The sequence below is a fragment of the Chenopodium album genome, chromosome 24 (genome assembly GCF_948465745.1).
Source record: "Chenopodium album chromosome 24, dcCheAlbu1.1, whole genome shotgun sequence".
NCBI classification, from domain to species: Eukaryota; Viridiplantae; Streptophyta; class Magnoliopsida; order Caryophyllales; family Amaranthaceae; genus Chenopodium; species Chenopodium album.
The window spans coordinates 33621577-33639374 of NC_137857.1; the positions used below are offsets into that span (position 1 = coordinate 33621577).

Consider the following 17798-nt stretch of genomic DNA (forward strand, 5'->3'; position numbering starts at 1 on the left):
TTTTTTTTTGCTGTTGGTGTAGAGAGCCATAGGAAAGTAGAACATGTTAAATGCTAGAGCTTTACGGTGGTAAATGGGTGGTTCGGATAGTGTTCTCGAAGAGTAAGATTCGTTCATGTTGATTTTTGGATAAGTTGGGTCGAGTTATTTTAAACTCGTACGAAGTATTATATTGACAAATGCTTATCTTATTATAAACTTTACAGTAACTAGAACTATATGCACGCGATGTATGTTTTAAGTTTCTAAACTTTCATACAAAAATCATTACATAAAGGATTAAAGGGAATGAAAATTAAGGGCATTTAAGGTATTTTTGGTAGACACCAATATAGCAATACCTCAAGCCTTGATATATATAATAGATTATAAACATAAATCATGGGTTTTGGTTCATTCGGATAGGATTGGGTCAAATGATTTCGTTTAGTGATCGAGTAATATGGGTCTAAGTTGGTCTTTCCAAGTCAAACAACCTAACAAACGAGATTTGATTGTTTTTCATAAGAGGTCAATTGTTTATTCAATTAAAAATTAGGGTGAATTTATTTTGGATGGTACAACTAGGATGAAAGTAGCTAGAGATGATCAAGCCTAACTACAATTTTGGCTACTTTTTTTTTAGACAATTAGTCGAGCCTATTAGTCTTTTTGGTTGTTCTGTCTTAGGCTTAATAGATGGATGTCTAGTTATAAGGTGATATTGATTATAAGGATATCTTCAAAAGTAGACAACTTGGTATGGTAATTAAAGAATCATGAGTGATTGTATTAGCTAAATTAATAACAATGCAGCTTTTACAAGACTCAAAATATGAACTGATAAAAGAATGAAAGAATTTGTTAATTACTGTACTTAGGCTATATATACAATGTCATGTTCATCCTTCCTACATGTACAAGATCACCTAAACTAGGCTATTACACTATACAGTGTCACAAACATTCCTATATATTAAGGAATCATCTAAACTTTGAACTGATGAAAGAATAAAAGAATTTCCTAATTACTGTACTATTTTCACTACTATTATATGCATCATTAAAAGAGCTTGCTAGCAAACTCATCCACAGAACCTCCATTACTTCTTGATTTATCGGCGAATTCCCTGAGTTCAGACAAGCTCCGACCCAAATGCAAAGCCATCTTCAACTCGAAAACCTCTCCATTTTCTCTCTTTTGTAAGTCCCCTTCTTCTAAGGTTGACTCCACAGTCTCTTCCAAGAGCTTAAAAAACCCAGCACAATTTCTGTACATCTCAAATACCATTCCTACTTGCCCACCATGCTCAATTGTATTTACTGCAGCTGCCATTGACCCGGCGACAGCTGCAACAAGACCGCCCCACGGTCCACCATGACCTACACAAGCAGCTCCAACAGTCGCGATACCAGTCAAAATTGGACCTGAGACAGCCAACATTTTGCTCAACTTCAATGCCTTGTTACCTAGCCTAACATAATCCTCAACATCCTTGTTCTTTGTCACGCCTACGATTTCTCGTATATCCTCTTCCAACTCCCTAGTCCATCCATTCTGTTCATTGTTACCTTTGGAAAAATTATGTTTTAGTGATGAAGTTGATTGTTTCTTAGACGGCCACCATACAGCAGGCTCTAAGCTCTCGGGGTACTTATCAAGCATCGCGCCTAGGAGAGGCAATGGGTACGCTATATCCAAGGCTAGCACCTTCGCCAAGGCGTCCTCAACGTCTTCTTGAGTTGGAGTTCGAAGAGAAAGTGTGGTTTGAATCTTAGTTTTTATCTGCTTGAACAATCTGACCGCGTTCCTTTGCTCCTCGACTAGCTGAGAAGGTTGGATCTTATTCATAATCAATAAGATCCCGGTACCTGCAGCAAAGAGTAACGCAGAAGACACCTTCAATCCCAACCCATGAGGTCCACTAGCCTCGGCTAGACCGGCCATTGTAACCGCGGTTAAGGTGATCATGTTAACCGAGTTTAACAGCAAAGAGTTCCAATTCTCACGTTGGTTACCGATGTTTTGATGCATTTCAATCTGTTAGAGGACCAACTCAACCAAAAGCTTAAGCTGATGGTTGAGGCCCAGGAATATGTTTTATACTCTATCACTCCCCCTCACATGAAAGGCCCTTTGGGCTTGAAATGTGGATGCAACACAGGCCCACCCATACCTGGTGCGAATTAATTTCACTTTGAAGGAGGGGCGGATGAGATTCGAACCTGTGACCTTTGTGTCACGCTGGCTCTGATACCATGTTAAACGCGGGCCTGGGCCGCACCCGCAAACCAAGAGAGAGAGTCCACTTCACAAGATCAAAGGAGGTTCCATCCCATAACCATATGGCTATAGGAGGAGTAGCCCCTTAGCCTTATAAAGTGTTTAACTCTCTCTTCTTTAATCAATGTGGGACTCTTACATGTGTTACTTGGTGGGATTTACTTCAACACTCCCCCTCACATGTAAGGTCTCTTTTAACTCAAGGATCACTTGATCCAATTCAATTTGGCCCAGAATATTTAATGTCATTAAAGGTCCCAAACTTGGGCCTGACAATATACTCAAGCCATTAGAGGTCCCAAACCGTGGGCCTGGCTCTGATACCATGTTAGAGGACCAACTCAACCAAAAGCTTAAGCTGATGGTTGAGGCCCAGGAATATGTTTTATACTCTATCACAATCCTATCACTAACACTTTCTAAGATTGTGTACAATTTGATAGTTTCTTTTGTGGTTTTTGTTGTTGTGATGTTTATTGGTTTCGCTTCTCTTAAAGGAAGGTTTGTTGTAAGCTTATCAAGCTGTTCAATAAGCTGCTGTTTTTGAGCATGATTTGGTAGTTTTGGGACTGTAATTTTGGGGTACCTCAAGTATTTTGGACCACTTATTGAACTTGTGATCATAGATTTGCTTGAAGAAATCGAGTTTATTGATGATAACGAAAGAGTTGTGGATGTTTGTAAGGCAACCATGTTGTCTGAAGATCTTAAGTTTGAATCTTGTTTTTGTGTATAAATAAAAAAAAAATGGTTAAGTTTTTCTCTGAATTTTTTTTGATGGTTTTGTAATTTTGTACTCTGTATATGTTTATGATTCATGATGGTGGATTGAGGTTGTTATTTATACTTGTTTTTCAAAGGTTCATCCAAAAAAAAAAGTGGGGTCATTTTTTGAGATGTTGACTGGTAGCACAAATTGGATTTATTGACTTGGCCAATGAGCTATGATAGGTTAGACTTTTTCATTATATTTAATGAATTCAATTATTCATGTCTTTGGGTTTGAGGGAGGGGGCTTTGGTTTGGTCTCTTCAACGTTCAATTTGAGGGGGTAATTGGTATAATTTTAAACATTTTGATTTGTTCTTACTTCTAAGTTCTAACTTAGAGACTTCAAGTAAATACTTTGAGCCTATGGCCACAATTAATTGTCATCATACCAAGATCTTATATTTGACACGTTAGTGCTTGGAAATTGGCATGGAAGTGTATATATCTCAATGTGATTATACACCTTAAAGACTCGATTTAAGTGGAATAACGTAACGATTATTTTAGGAAGATACAATAGTTATGTTGGCTCGTTGTTTGATTTCGATTTCGTCACTTTCTAATTGGGGTTTCTAGACCTAACAAAATTGACCCTTACTCATTTTTCCAACCTAAAAATCGGTTTGGAATTGAAGTTAACTAATCCGTTGGGTTAATATAATTTTGCCTAAAATTATTTTATTTATTTTAACTTATCTGAACTTATTTTATTCTAATTTATACGAAATTATTTTATTTATTATGGACTTATTTTATATTACGTATAAATTTTTTGAACGTAATTCAATTCGTCTAAACTTATTTTATATTTATGAACTTATTCTATGTTATTTTGTAAATCTGAACTTATGTTATTTTAATAGAAATTATTTATACTTATTTTTTCTTAAATAATAAGATAAAATAAGATAAACAATCATACCCTTAATCTAAAACACGAATTAGTCCGAATTGATCATTTCCCAAATAAATTTACTCAAACCGACCCAAATTGAAAATGACTTCAATAATTGCCCAGAATACAGCTGATTTTTTTATTTGTTAAATCATTTAAATTAAATAATTAGACTAATCCACTAACTACGTACTTAATTGATAACTACTGTATTATATATTTTCGTGATTTTCATAACTTGTAACAGTACTAGTATAAAATACTCCGTATTCAATTGACCGTGTCTCTTAGCTAAAATTAGGCTGATTAACCTAGTTGTCTTTCTTCTTCACATTAATTGCTAGCCAAGCCAAGTATAGCTATGATGCGTGGCTCATTAAGATCTCAAACAGCACCAAGCTCGAGTCAAACCCACTTGAGACTAGCCTAGCTTGATGATTAAGAAAAATTAATGTAAATAATCTCAACATTTCAAAATGTTTTGATACAATAATTTTAGGATTACTACTACGGAGTAAACACTAAATAGATTTTAACAAAGTATACACTAAGCCAGACTTATCAGAAATTGATATATATGACTATGTTTTTCAATAAGGCGTATAAATCAAGAAATGCAACTAATTAATTGCTATTCAAAAAAAAAAAAAAAGCAATTATTTAAAGTGGATTGTATGAATAATGTTCACTGAAAAATGTTGCAAGTTAAAAAAAAAAAAAAAAAACGGAAGAAGTTTTTTTTTTTTTTTTTTTAATAATCAATAATACTAGCTCCCAAATATATGTGCATTAACAATTGAGACATTATAACAAAATCTAACAACCTAATAAGTTTGTTTTTAAATTCAATTATTGGCTTCTCGTAACAACATGGTTCGGAGATATGTTAACTTACGAATGTGCAATTTTGCTGCTCCTAAAGATTAGTCTTTTGTGGAACACACTTTTACACTAGCATTCACATAATCACATGCATCAACGTGCAAATTAAACTAACCCAATTTTTAAGATTAAAGTGTGATAGCTAAATCTTTATTAGCATCTGATTCTGTAAAAGTGATTTGGAATGTCAAGTTAATTTACAATTATAACTCAACCTTTTTACAAATAAAAGAATGAAAGAATTCCTTAATTACAATTTTAAAACTATATATGTGCATGCATGCATGGTGACTAATAGAAGATTATTAGAAGAGCTTGCTAGCAAACTCGTCAACAGAACCTCCATTTCTTCTAGATTTATCGGCGAATTCCCGGAGTTCAGACAAGCTCCGACCCAAATGCAAAGCCATCTTCAACTCGAAAACCTCTCCATTTTCTCTCTTTTGTAAGTCCCTTTCTTCTAAGGTTGACTCTACAGTCTCTTCCAAGAGCTTAAAAAAACCGGCACAATTTCTGTACATCTCAAATACCATTCCTACTTGCCCTCCATGCTCTATTGTATTCACTGTGGCAGCCATTGACCCCGCTACAACCGCCACGAGCCCTCCCCACGGCCCACCATGGCCTAAACAAGCAGCTCCCACGGCCGCAACACCGGTCAAAAGTGGCCCCGAGACAGCCAACATTTTGCTCAACTTCAATGCCTTGTTACCTAGCCTAATATAATCCTCAATATCCTTGTTCTTTGTCACACCTACGATTTCTCGTATATCATCCTCCAACTCTGTAGTCCATCCATTTTGTTCATTACCTTTGGAAGAATTATGTTTTAGTGATGAAGTTGATTGTTTCTTAGACGGCCACCATACTGCAGGCTCTAAACTCTCGGGGTACTTATCGAGCATGGCGCCTAGGAGGGGCAACGGGTACGCTCTATCCAAGGCTAACACCTTCTCCATGGCCTCCTCGACGTCTTCTTGAGTTGGTGTTCGGAGAGAAAGAGTAGTTTGGATGTTATTTTGAAGCCTCTTGAACAACCTTACCGCGTTTCTTTGCTCTTCTACCAATTGAGAAGGTTGAATCTTGTTCATTATTAAAAGAATACCGGTGCCTGCAGCAAAGAGTAAGGCTGAAGACACCTTTAACCCTAACCCGTGAGGTCCACTAGCCTCGGCTAGACCGGCCATTGTAACCGCGGTTAAGGTGATCATGTTAACCGAGTTTAACAACAATGAGTTCCAATTCTCACGTTGGTTACCGATGTTTTGATGCATTTCAATCCTATCACTAACACTTTCTAAGATTGTGTACAATTTGATAGTTTCTTTTGTGCTTTTTGTTGTTGTGATGTTCATTGGTTTCGCTTCTTTTGAAGGAAGGTTTGTAAGCTTATTAAGATCATCGATGAATATTTGTTTTTGAGCTTGATTTGGTAGTTTTGGGACTGTGATTTTGGGGTACTTAAGGTATTTAGGACCAATAATTGCACTTTTTATGGTGAACTTGTTTGATGTAACAAAAGTTTTTGAGGATGTTTGTAAGGAAATCATGTTTAGAAAATCTATAATTCGAATATTAATCTTGGTTTTCTCTGTGTTTTTTTTGGGTTTTTGTTGATGATTTGCGAATATGATCGATGATTAATTAGTTGGGGTTGTTAATTATTTATACAACTAACTAATGAGCAAAAAAATTAAAAAATTAGCTTAGTCAAACATGAGGATATTGACTAGTTTTATATAGAAATAATTATTGACTTGGTCGTCTAAACTAAATTCTAGGGTAAAGTGTTAAGACTTTTTCATAATCTAATATTCAACTATTACGGATTACAATCTTTGTAGGGGGTGGATTGTTCAATGTTAATGTACTCCGTAGTAAAATTTAGAACATGCACTTTGAACTGTTCGTTACTTCTTTAGGTCTATATATTTGACGTACATGCCCCCTACATGGTAGTTCTTTAGTAGCATGAGCATATAGAATGCCATGTACGTACGTAGCTTGATGCAAGATTCAAGTCATTCAACTAATGGAAAAGTGCCACATTAAACATAAAAGGTTGATGGCTTAACTCCACCCTTTAGCCAACACATTTGGCCCACCCGCGATACCATGTAACAATGTACTACCTCCGTTTCGTATTAGTTGCAACTTTGGGGTATTATTTGTGAGATATATAATATTCCAAAGTTGCAACTAATACGAAACGGAGGTAGTATAATCTATCAACGACTCCCTTAAATTCTCACCAAGCTCATTTTAAAAAGAATTTCTCCTCTCGATCTCCTAATTGATGTAGGATTTTACCTTATCTTTAATCACTACTAGAAAAAGACCGTTTTCCGACGGAAATTTTTCCTTGGAAACAACCTGTTTTCCGTCGGAAAAGGTGTTTCCGACGGAATTTCGTCGGAAACTGTCGTCGGAAAAGGCCTGGTAGGAAAAATGACATTTTCCGTCGGAAACAATTTTCCAACGGAATTTTTCGTCTGAAGACAATTTAAGGCACTTGGAAAATCCGTCGGAAATTTTCGACGGGAATTCCGTCGGAAACTGTTTTTGGGAAATTAAAAAAATACGTCGTGCCACCACCTCCAACCACCCAAAGCGCCCCTGTCAACCCCAACCAACCACATCACCACCACCACCACTAAACCTTAACCCACTGCCACTACTAACCACCACTAAACCTAAACATCAGACCACCACCGCCGTCGCCCACTGCCACCACCACTCAAACCCTAACCCAGACCTAACCAAACCTTGACCCAGATTTGACCAAACCTTGCCCAGACCCGACCTAAAACAACCCATTTCCCTAACCTAGACCCGACCGAACCCACCCTTAAAATGACCCAGATCCCATACCGAACTCTAACCCTGACCGAACTCTAACCAAAACACCCATACCCCACCCTCACCCATACCCAGATCCACCCACCTAAACACCCAAACCCTAACCCGGACCCGACCGAACCCGACCCCACCTAAGCCCAGATCTCACAGCCACCACAAACCACTGCAAATGCTAAACGCACGCACATCAGCCACACCCACACCACCACCGAAATCCATATTTAAAAAAAAATAATCGGAAACAAAAATCGAAAAATTAAAACATAAAACATACCTGAAATTAAAATTTGGTTCGAATTGCAACACGGAAACGGTTTAACAAGGCCAAATTCGGCCATGAAAAGTGTAGATCTAAACTTTTCATGGCCGAATTTGGCCTAAAAAACCTTTCAAGTAGTTGGTTGATGTCGTTTGTGTGTTGGTCGTTGATGACGGTGGTGTTTGATGACGATGGTTGTGTTGTTGTTGATGCCGTGTTGTTTGATGACGGTGGTTGTGTTGTTGTTGATGCCGTGTTGTTTGATGACGGTGGTTGTGTTGTTGTTGATGCCGTGGTGTGGTGGTCGAAAGAGGGGAAAGTACGGAGAAAGAGAGGAGAGAGAACAGAGAGAAGAGGAAAGACAGAGAGGAGGAGAGGAGATCGAGAGAAGAAGATAAGAGGGAGAAGCAGAGAGGAGAACGAGAGGAGAGAGAAGCAGAGGAACGGAGAAGAGAGAGAGTGGAGAGGAGAAGAGAAAAGAGGCGCTTCTCAAGTTTGTTTAGGGTTTTGTAGCGGAAATGGTTTTTTGTAAAAAAAAAAATATTTTCCGACGGAATATTCCGTCGGAAACTTACGACGGACTATAAATCCGTCGGAAAAGGTAATTTCCGACGGAAAATTTCGTCGGAAAATACAAAAATTACGACGGATATTTATTCCGTCGGAAATTTTCGACGGAATCGATGAATTCGTCGGAAATTTCCGACGAAATAAAAATCCGTCGTAAATTTTCCTTTTTCCGACGGAATATTGGGTCCGTCGGAATTAAGCTATTTTCTAGTAGTGAATAAAAATGACACGGAATATGAACATAATTTAACTAAGCTATAAAGATATGATTCTCGATCAATTTTCACTATATTAACATAATTAATTAAAACAATTTAGGTAACAACAATGTGCATGCTAGACTTTTTTAAGATGTGGGAGGCCAATTAAGGTAATATTGTTTTAAAGCTTAAGCTCGCTAATGGTTGAAACCTAGAAATATGTTAGTTATATACTTTATTACCTCCTCTCGATCACACGAGAGTCATCGAGTTTGAAGCAAGTGTATGAGGAAGCAGCTTTGGGGCTCTTCATACCGTGCGCAAAATTAAATAAATCCCACTTTGAAAGGTGACGTGGATAATCTAAGATTTAAACCTTTGCCTTTGTGTCATGTTTACTCTAATATCATGTTAAAAGACTTACTCAAAGGCTTTTTGTTACAGGCTTAGCAATATGTTTATATACTTTATCAAATTTGGATCGAGTTCCTCGTTCCTAGATCGATGTATGTAATTGGATTTAATTTGCAAAGTGTTGAATTTTATTGATTGTAATTCTTTTATTTAATGGTGGACTCCGTTAAATATACTCTATGATCAAAATTTAACCTGTTAAGTATACGAGATGTGTAGTCCTTAGAAGTGACAATGTTTGTACTTCAATATTACGGAGGACAAACATTTAAGTGGCAAAACAACTAAACAAAAATAAAGAATTTGCGAATCATATCTCATTAGTCAAATTTTAAACTTTAACTTTTTTGGGGCTCCATTATATTTTAATCATTTATCATTCCTTTATTTCCCTGTCATTGTTTTAAGCCCTTAAAAGTGACAATGACATATTCCAATATTTTAAGATGTTTTAGATCAATAATACTGTATTTGTTACTACACTTTTCACGCTAACATGCAAGCTAAGCTAAGCTTTAACAAAAGGTGCAATTTTCTTATGAATTACGAGTACTTGTACAAATCAATACTGTCAAGCTTCCTTTTATACAAGTTTTTATCAAGTAATTATAAGTTATGACCTCTATTATTCCGTCTAATTATATAAATATTTAATCATACGCCGTATGTAGCATATAATCATATATGTAGAGTAATTACAGTAATTATATGTACGTTGCATAGACTAGTCGCGTGGAGAGCTTATTTGGTAGTACCATACAGTGTTACTATAATGTAAGTATATTATTACATGCCTATTATCTTTCCTATCATGTTTTGATTGTAAATTTTATCATGAATGAGTAGAGGAATGAAATTATTGTTTAAAGTTTCGGTTCCTAATTATAAAAGGGTGATGCTGGTATTACACTTTACACAAGAAAAAAAAAATTAAATCAAAGAATGTATTATTATATTATTATTACAATGCTTTTAACTTAAACCTTTGTAGGTTACAAGATAATTCAAAGAATGAACTACAAATTAATTTTGATGTTTTACCAAGTAAAACAAACTTGGTGAAAGTTCATTGTACAGCCTATACAATAGTGTACAATGTAACTTAATGAACCAATGAAAGAATAAATAAATATCGATCCTATATCTAAGCCAACTAAACACCTGATGATCAACTAGTTCTCTAAACACTACATGATCATCAAACTAAGCTGTGTAGCTAGCTATATATACACACTTAATTAAACTGCAATAGAAATTTAAATGAGCTTGCTAGCAAATTCACCTTTGGGACTCCCTAGCTCACTTGAACATGAACCGGAGGAGCTTGTAGCTGCCGCGAAATCTCTAAGCTCAGACAAGCTCCTTCCTAAATGCAAAGCCACCTTCAACTCGAACAACTCACCATTTTCTCTTTTTCCTAGGTCTTTCTCTTGTAAAGTGGACTCAATTTTCTCTTCTAATAGGTTAAAAGTTCCGGCACAATTCCTATACATCTCATATACCATCCCTACTTGTCCACCATGCTCTATGGAGTTCACCACACTAGCTAAGGACCCTGCAACACCCGCCACAAGTCCACCCCACGGCCCACCATGCCCCGCGAAAGCTGACCCTATGGTGGCAATCCCCATAAGGATTGGGCCGGACATGGCTAGGGTTTTGTTAAACTTCAATGCTTTGCTCCCTAGTCTAACATAATCTTCGGTATCCCTCTTATCTATAACTCCGGCAATTAGTTTCATCTCCTCCTCCAACTCCTTTGTCCACCCATTATTCACTATTCCCTCTTTCTTGTCAAACAAGTTTTGTTTTGTACTACTAACATTGCCATGTTCTTGAGTCATGGATTTCTTTGAAGGCCACCACATGGCTGGCTTGAATGTATTGGGGAACTTTTCTAGCATCGCGCCTAGAAGAGGAAGAGGATATGCTCTATCCAAGGCTAACACCTTCTCCATGGCATCCTCTACATCTTCATGAGTTGGTGATCGGAGAGAAAGAATGGTTTGGATCTTGGTTCGAAGTTGCTTAAGCAACCTCACCGCGTTCCTTTGCTCCTCAACTAGTTGAGAAGGTTGGATCTTGTTCATTATCAAAAGAATGCCAGTGCCTGCGGCAAAGAGTAGGGTTGAAGCTACGTTTAACCCTAAGATAGGCTCACCGGAGAACCCTGCCATGCCGGCCATGGTGGCCGCGGTTAGGGTGATCATGTTGAGGGAGTTTAATAACAAGGTGTTCCAATTGTCACGTTGGTCACCTATATTTTGGTGCATCTCTATTCTATCTAATACAGCCTCCAAAATTACATGTAACTTAATGGTTTCCAATGTTGCACTATCCTCACGACTAACATCTTGTGGAAAAGTGGTATCCATCTCTTCTAGTGGTAGGGTTGGTTTAGTGTTTTTCTTCAAGAAGGTAGTATTGTTCAAGGTCATTTCTTTTAGAACCTTTCTATTCGGCAATTTAGGGATTGATATGGCAGATCTAGTTTGAAGGTTAGGAGTCATGGAACGAATAAAAGAATGTGTAACATGGTCGGATCTGTTAGACCCCAAAGCCAATATTGATGAAGATTGCAATGTAGCCATATACATGTATCTAAGAACGAACGAATTTAGAGGGATGTGTATGAGATGAATGATTTTGTATGAAAGTAATTTGGGTTATTGGGTATCTTGAATGTTGTGATAAAATGAGAAGAAATTTGAGCTTGTAGATTATGGTTTATTGATGCTAAGAGGCGTTATCTTATATATATGCATGCAAGTTGGTAAGAGAACACCGTTAGTTTGACAATGTTGACCAATAACGTACTAAGGCATTTATGTTTGACTCATTAAGCCCATTGAATGGACCTATTCATTCTTTGGTTTGTTTTTTTGTTGGATTTTTATTACTACTTGGAATAAATACTTTTCCTAACTTGCTAATTTGGGTCACGAAATCTGACGATGTGCATGCGTGACATATTCAGATCAGTACTGCTGCAATATTTTTAATATGTGACTCCCTACAATAATACAATCCCGTACGTTGTTAGGCCAGGGTTGCTCGTATTGTACAAAGTTGTAAAATACGGAATATTATATATCACAAACTTTTTAAAAAATCGGGTGTATAATAATTATTGTACATCCATTATAAAGATAACCTAAAGTGATTAAAAGTTACCCATGAAATAAATAAAAGTTACCCCAATATGCGTTAAAGTAACCCAATTCAAATAAAAATTATCTACGCTTTATTTGTAAAGAATCACATTTTAAATGACTAAAAATCAATAATTGGTGATTGAATGTAATTAAATTACCTTTATAAAACTTTTCTTGTTGTTGATTTATATAAAAATAGTATTATGTTTAAAGTTATCCAAAAAAAGACAAAAAGTTACTCTAAAATTAGCTAAAAGTTACCCTTATATTGCTCAATGTACACTAATATTAGGCCCTGTTTGATTCACCTTAAAAAAATAATATTAAGTAAAAATAATTTAAGTTCAGTAAAAATAAGTTCAGTTTAGTAAAATTAATTTCAGTTCAGTAAAAATAAGTTCAGTTCAGTAAAATTCAGTTTTCTTAAAGAAGAATTATAATAGAAAATCAGTAAAAATAATTTAAGTTCAGTAAAAATAATTTCAGTTCAGTAAAATTAAGTTCAGTTCAGTAAAAATAAGTTCAGTTCAGTAAAAATAATTTCAGTTCAGCAAAATTAAGGTGAATCAAACAGGGCCTTAGTCTAAACCGAATGTATACAAAAGTTTTTTGATTATATATGGAGTATTTATCTTTTTCTTGGCTTTGCCTTATAAGAAAAAACATAAAATAGTACTTGTATAAGTACGTATATATCAACTATATATACATGACTTTTTGGTTGCTACTTTCTCAAATACAGTACTTCGTAAGTTCGTAATGACTCAAGTGGTAGTAATTCTATCTTCGAGACATCCGAGCAAATTAAGTGCAAATTTACTTATTACCTCATTTATCAACCAGTATCTGAGATTATTTTCCCTCAAATCTCTTGAATTAGGACCCAAAGTAAAGTGAGAGAGATAAGTATAATAATTCCTCTATTTTTTAAATGTTACACTTTGAACGAACATGAACTAATAGATAAGTGTGGTTAGTCACTTACTCCCTCCGTCTCAAAAAGAATGACCTATTTAGTCAAAACTTTGTCCCAAAAATAATGACCCATTTGCATTAAAACACCCACCAATTTGCTATAATACTACTTGTGCAAAATTAGCTTCCCCATATAAAAATTTGATTTTCCATGTTATTTTATTACTTTCTCTCTCTATTTTTCTACAAACCCCATGTAAATTTATCTTTCCAATATACTTTTACTTCTTTTTACTTAACTTCCTTAATACCAGCGTAATTAACCTAAATGGGTCGTTCTTTTTGGGACGGAGGGAGTAGTTGTTGATATACTAAAAAATTATCGAATAAATTAGTAGAGTTAATATTTTATTAAAACGTAAAATATACTTTCTCTATATTTTATACTTGCAACACTTCTCTTTTCATGCTTGTCGATGCATTATTTCAATCGTTTATATCTTTAATCAGCAATATGTAAATATTATAAATGTTAGATATTAAAATAGTATAAACTGAGACAAATCTAACAAGATCCCACATGACTATATTTTTTCTTAGCTATAAATCATCAAAGCTAGTCAAAGTGAAGTAAATAAATAGTGTAAAATTTGATGAAATGGGAGAAATAGAACTTCCTATGAATTTCCCATTCCCACATAATGTAGGAATTTAATTACCTAGTCCCCCCTAGGTAAGTTAAGATTCCTATGGGAATTAACTTCCCTCATTACTAACTAAACAACTTTGAGAATTTCCCATGAATTTGATTATGGAATTTATTTCCCGTATATTAGAAATATATGGGAATTTTCACTTCCTATGTTAACAAACGACCCCTTAGACAATTTTTAGAATAGAGAGAGATATAGAAATTAAATAATAAAGAGCACCCATGTGACATGAAAGAGATAGAGAGAGAATTATTGAAAAAGTGTAAGTGATACTCCCTCTGGTTTTTTTTTTTTTTTATCTCTCTCTCTCTCTCTAAATGCATCAGTTTGACCAGCACATTTGTCGATAGCTACTTTGACCATAAATATCTTTAATTGTGTTTTAGTAAAAATTGTAATAAAATTATATTAAGAAACTAGACATTATGACCAATCTAATGATATACTTCCTCCGTTTTCTTTTAGATGTAACATACACTTTTTCACGGTATTTAAGAAATGTGGACTTCACATGATATAATACACTTTAAAATGGGATGAGTTTTTTTTTTTTTTTTTTTTTTTTTTTTGATGCAAATGAGGGGAGAAGCCCTAAGAAAAAACAATAAAAATAACTAAGCAGGAACTAAACGTGGCAAAGCCACACCAACAACATCATCATGTAAAATACGTCCTAAGTCTATAGGAGGGAATTGAATCAACTCGATGGTGTTGTTCTGGGTGACCCCTTGATTTGCGAGCCAGTCAGCTGCTCGATTTGCTTCACGATAAATATGAATTATTTGAATTTGCCAATTGTTTGCCTCGATGATCTGCTTGCAATGCCTTATGATATGATAACCTTGGCCTCGAAGAGTGTCTTCTCTTGTGAGTGCTTCGACAGCTAGTTGACTATCCATTTGGACTTGTAACTTTGTCACACGCATACGCTCTGCCATCTCTAGCCCATACTCTATAGCTTTAAGTTCAGCTAAGAAAGCATTGCACGAGCCAAACTTCAAAGCAAAAGCATATACCAACCTCCATGTGGGATCTCGAAATAGGCCACCCCCTCCTGCTGGACCTGGCGATCCCCTTGCTGCACCATCTGTATTAAGTGCAAGCCAGCCAACTGGTGGAGCTAACCAACGCACTAGAGTCTCTTCCCTTCTTCTTAAAGGCTGGGAAGTAGAGTGTATATCATCCCCTAGAACTCTCCATACTTCCTCAAAGCGCGCAAGGAGAAACTGCCCAATGTCAATAGGGATCTCTTGCGACTTATCAAAAACTACATTATTCCTCCACTTCCAAATCCACCACACGGTTATAGCAAAATAAGTCGGCCATATCTCAGGTGAATGATCATTTCTAGTTTGAATTTTAATGTTGCGACCAATCCATTGCTGCAAGGAACCTTGATAAAAGCTCGAAGCAGTTGCTGGACCCCCAACTTGGCGCCAAACTTCTCTGGCAGCCTTACATTCCCTTAGAACGTGTAAGGTTGTCTCTTCAAAATTAGTACAAGTTTTGCACCAAGGATGGTCAGTGAGATTTCTCTTGAGCCTATTTGCGTTTGTCATGATCCTATCATGCATTGCAAGCCATAGAAAAACCTTGGCCCGTTGTTGAACCTTCAGTTTCCAGATTAAACTCCAAGTACCATCATCCCCAATATCATCATCACGCCTTATGATCTTCATGGCAGATTTAATAGAGAACTTCCCCTTTGGGCCATTACCCCAGTACAGCAGGTCTCCTACCTCATTATCCTTGTGCAAGGCGTGAGCTTCAATCAATCGAAGAGACTCAGAAGGAAGAAGATCCGCAAATTCCTCCCATTTCCATCCTAATTCTTCATCCCATAATTCTTCAACTGTAGCTCCATCTAAGTGATCTGGAATGTTAGCTACAGCAGCATCTCGAAGGGGGTTCGGAGAAGCCCAATTGTGATCCCAAAATAGGGTGGTCGAACCGTTGCCAATTGCTACTCTAGCCCCTGCTGCAATAATCTTAGAATTCTCAGTAATCCCACGCCATACATTGGACATATTGGCTTTCGATTCGAACATATCCACATCACACCGCCCTTTATAATATTTTGCCCTTAGAACACGAGCCCACAAAGCGTTTGGTTCAGTTAGTACACGCCAACCAAGCTTTGTTAAAAACGCTGCATTTGCTTGACGTGAAGTCCTAATCCCCAATCCTCCATTTTCCTTCGATTTTTGTAAAAATTCCCAAGAAATCAAATGAATTCTCCTATGCTCATCATCACTTCCCCAAATAAACCGCCTCACTTTTTTGTCAATTTCATCACAAATTGTCCTAGGGATTTTTGCTGTTTGCATTGCATAAGAGCTCATCGTGGTGAGTGTCGACTTTGCTAGAGTAATCCTCCCTGCTAAAGAGATGTATTTTGACTTCCACCCCGCAAGTCTCCTGTCAATTTTCTCACATAAATAAGCAAACGTATCTCGGGTAACCCTACTAGTAAGAGTGGGCATGCCAAGATATGTTCCCAAATCATCAGTTTCATCTATTCCCAAGGCATGACAAATCTCAGTAATATTTTCCGTACACATATTTTGTGAAAAATAAACCCTCGACTTCGAATAGCTGACCTTCTGACCCGAGGCACTACAAAACCATGCAAGACATTCTTGAATCACCACGGCTTGTTCTACTGTAGCTTCGGCAAAGAAAATAATATCATCGGCAAAACACAAATTTGACAATTTAGGACCATTCCTACTAGCATATATTGGTTTCCATCGATTCTCAATAATCGATTCTTCAATCAACTGATTTAATCTCTCCATACATAATACAAAAATGTAGGGAGATAAAGGATCACCTTGACGGATTCCACGCCCCGGTTTAAAGGCTTGGATAGGCTCACCATTCCATAGGACCTTCATCGACAAGGTTGTGATACACTCCATTATGAGATCAATCATGAGAGGTGGAAAAAGAATTTCATAAAGAGTGTCTCTTATAAAATCCCACCTTAACCGATCATAGGCCTTTTCAAAATCAATTTTTATTGCCATAAGTCCTTTACCTCCTTGCTTATGACGCATAGTATGAATGACTTCTTAAACAATAACTATATTGTCCGTAATTTGTCTCCCTGGCACAAAACTGGTTTGAGTACAAGAGGTTAAGTGAGGCATCATCGGCTTGATTCTATTCACAATAGCCTTAGTGATTATCTTGTAGGTTACATTACAGAGGCTAATTGGGTGAAATTGAGTAGGTAGCTCCGGATTATCAACCTTCGGAATAAGGACAATAAAAGTGTCATTTAAATTTTCCGGTAAACCTTTCCCACTCAAGGCATCAAGGGCTACCCTATAAACATTCTCCGCTACCAAGTCCCAATTTTTTTGGAAAAATAAAGCTTGGAAACCATCCGGACCCGGGGCTTTCATAGCACCCATTTCAAACACTACCTTTTCAATCTCACATTTAGCAAAAGGCCTAGAGAGCATATCCCAATCCCTCGTAGTGAACTCAGGGAAAACACCAGAGGGCAGCAGACCGAGGGTCTCATGTTCATCAGCTTCAAATAAATTCTGGAAATAGGAAACAATATTTTGCTGCACTTGTTCCTTCTCGTAAATCCATTCCCCAGTCCCATTGTCCTTGATGGCAGTCACATTATTTCTCCAACGTCGCGCTATAGTGCTAAGGTGGAAGTAAGACGTGTTGCGATCCCCGTCTCTAATCCACTCTACCCTCGATTTTTGGTACCAAAGCAACTCTTCTTGTTCAAGGATATCATCCAATTCCTTACGTAGCTTTGCTTCCAATTTGATAAGGTCTCTCGATTTTTGCTCGGCTAGACATTTTTGAACACCCATAATCCTTGCAAGCAAATTTCGTTTTTTCTTAAAAATATTATGAAACACGTCTTTGTTCCA

At 36.6% G+C, this 17798-nt stretch overlaps 1 protein-coding gene and 2 pseudogenes across 1 annotated transcript; all 3 read right to left on the reverse strand.

Annotated features, from left to right (window-relative positions):
* Positions 1-1042: 1042 nt before the first annotated feature.
* On the reverse strand, positions 1043-2956 carry LOC145612676 (putative F-box protein At4g22030). Its single transcript, XM_081667997.1, has 2 exons — positions 2663-2956; positions 1043-2020 (listed from the first exon to the last, which is right to left on the reverse strand). Exons 1-2 carry the CDS (start codon positions 2954-2956, stop codon positions 1043-1045), a joined length of 1272 nt encoding a protein of 423 aa, XP_081524123.1.
* Positions 2957-5116: 2160 nt separating this feature from the next.
* On the reverse strand, positions 5117-6361 carry LOC145610009 (putative F-box protein At4g22030 pseudogene; annotated as a pseudogene).
* Positions 6362-10369: 4008 nt separating this feature from the next.
* On the reverse strand, positions 10370-11704 carry LOC145610895 (putative F-box protein At4g22030 pseudogene; annotated as a pseudogene).
* Positions 11705-17798: the final 6094 nt, after the last annotated feature.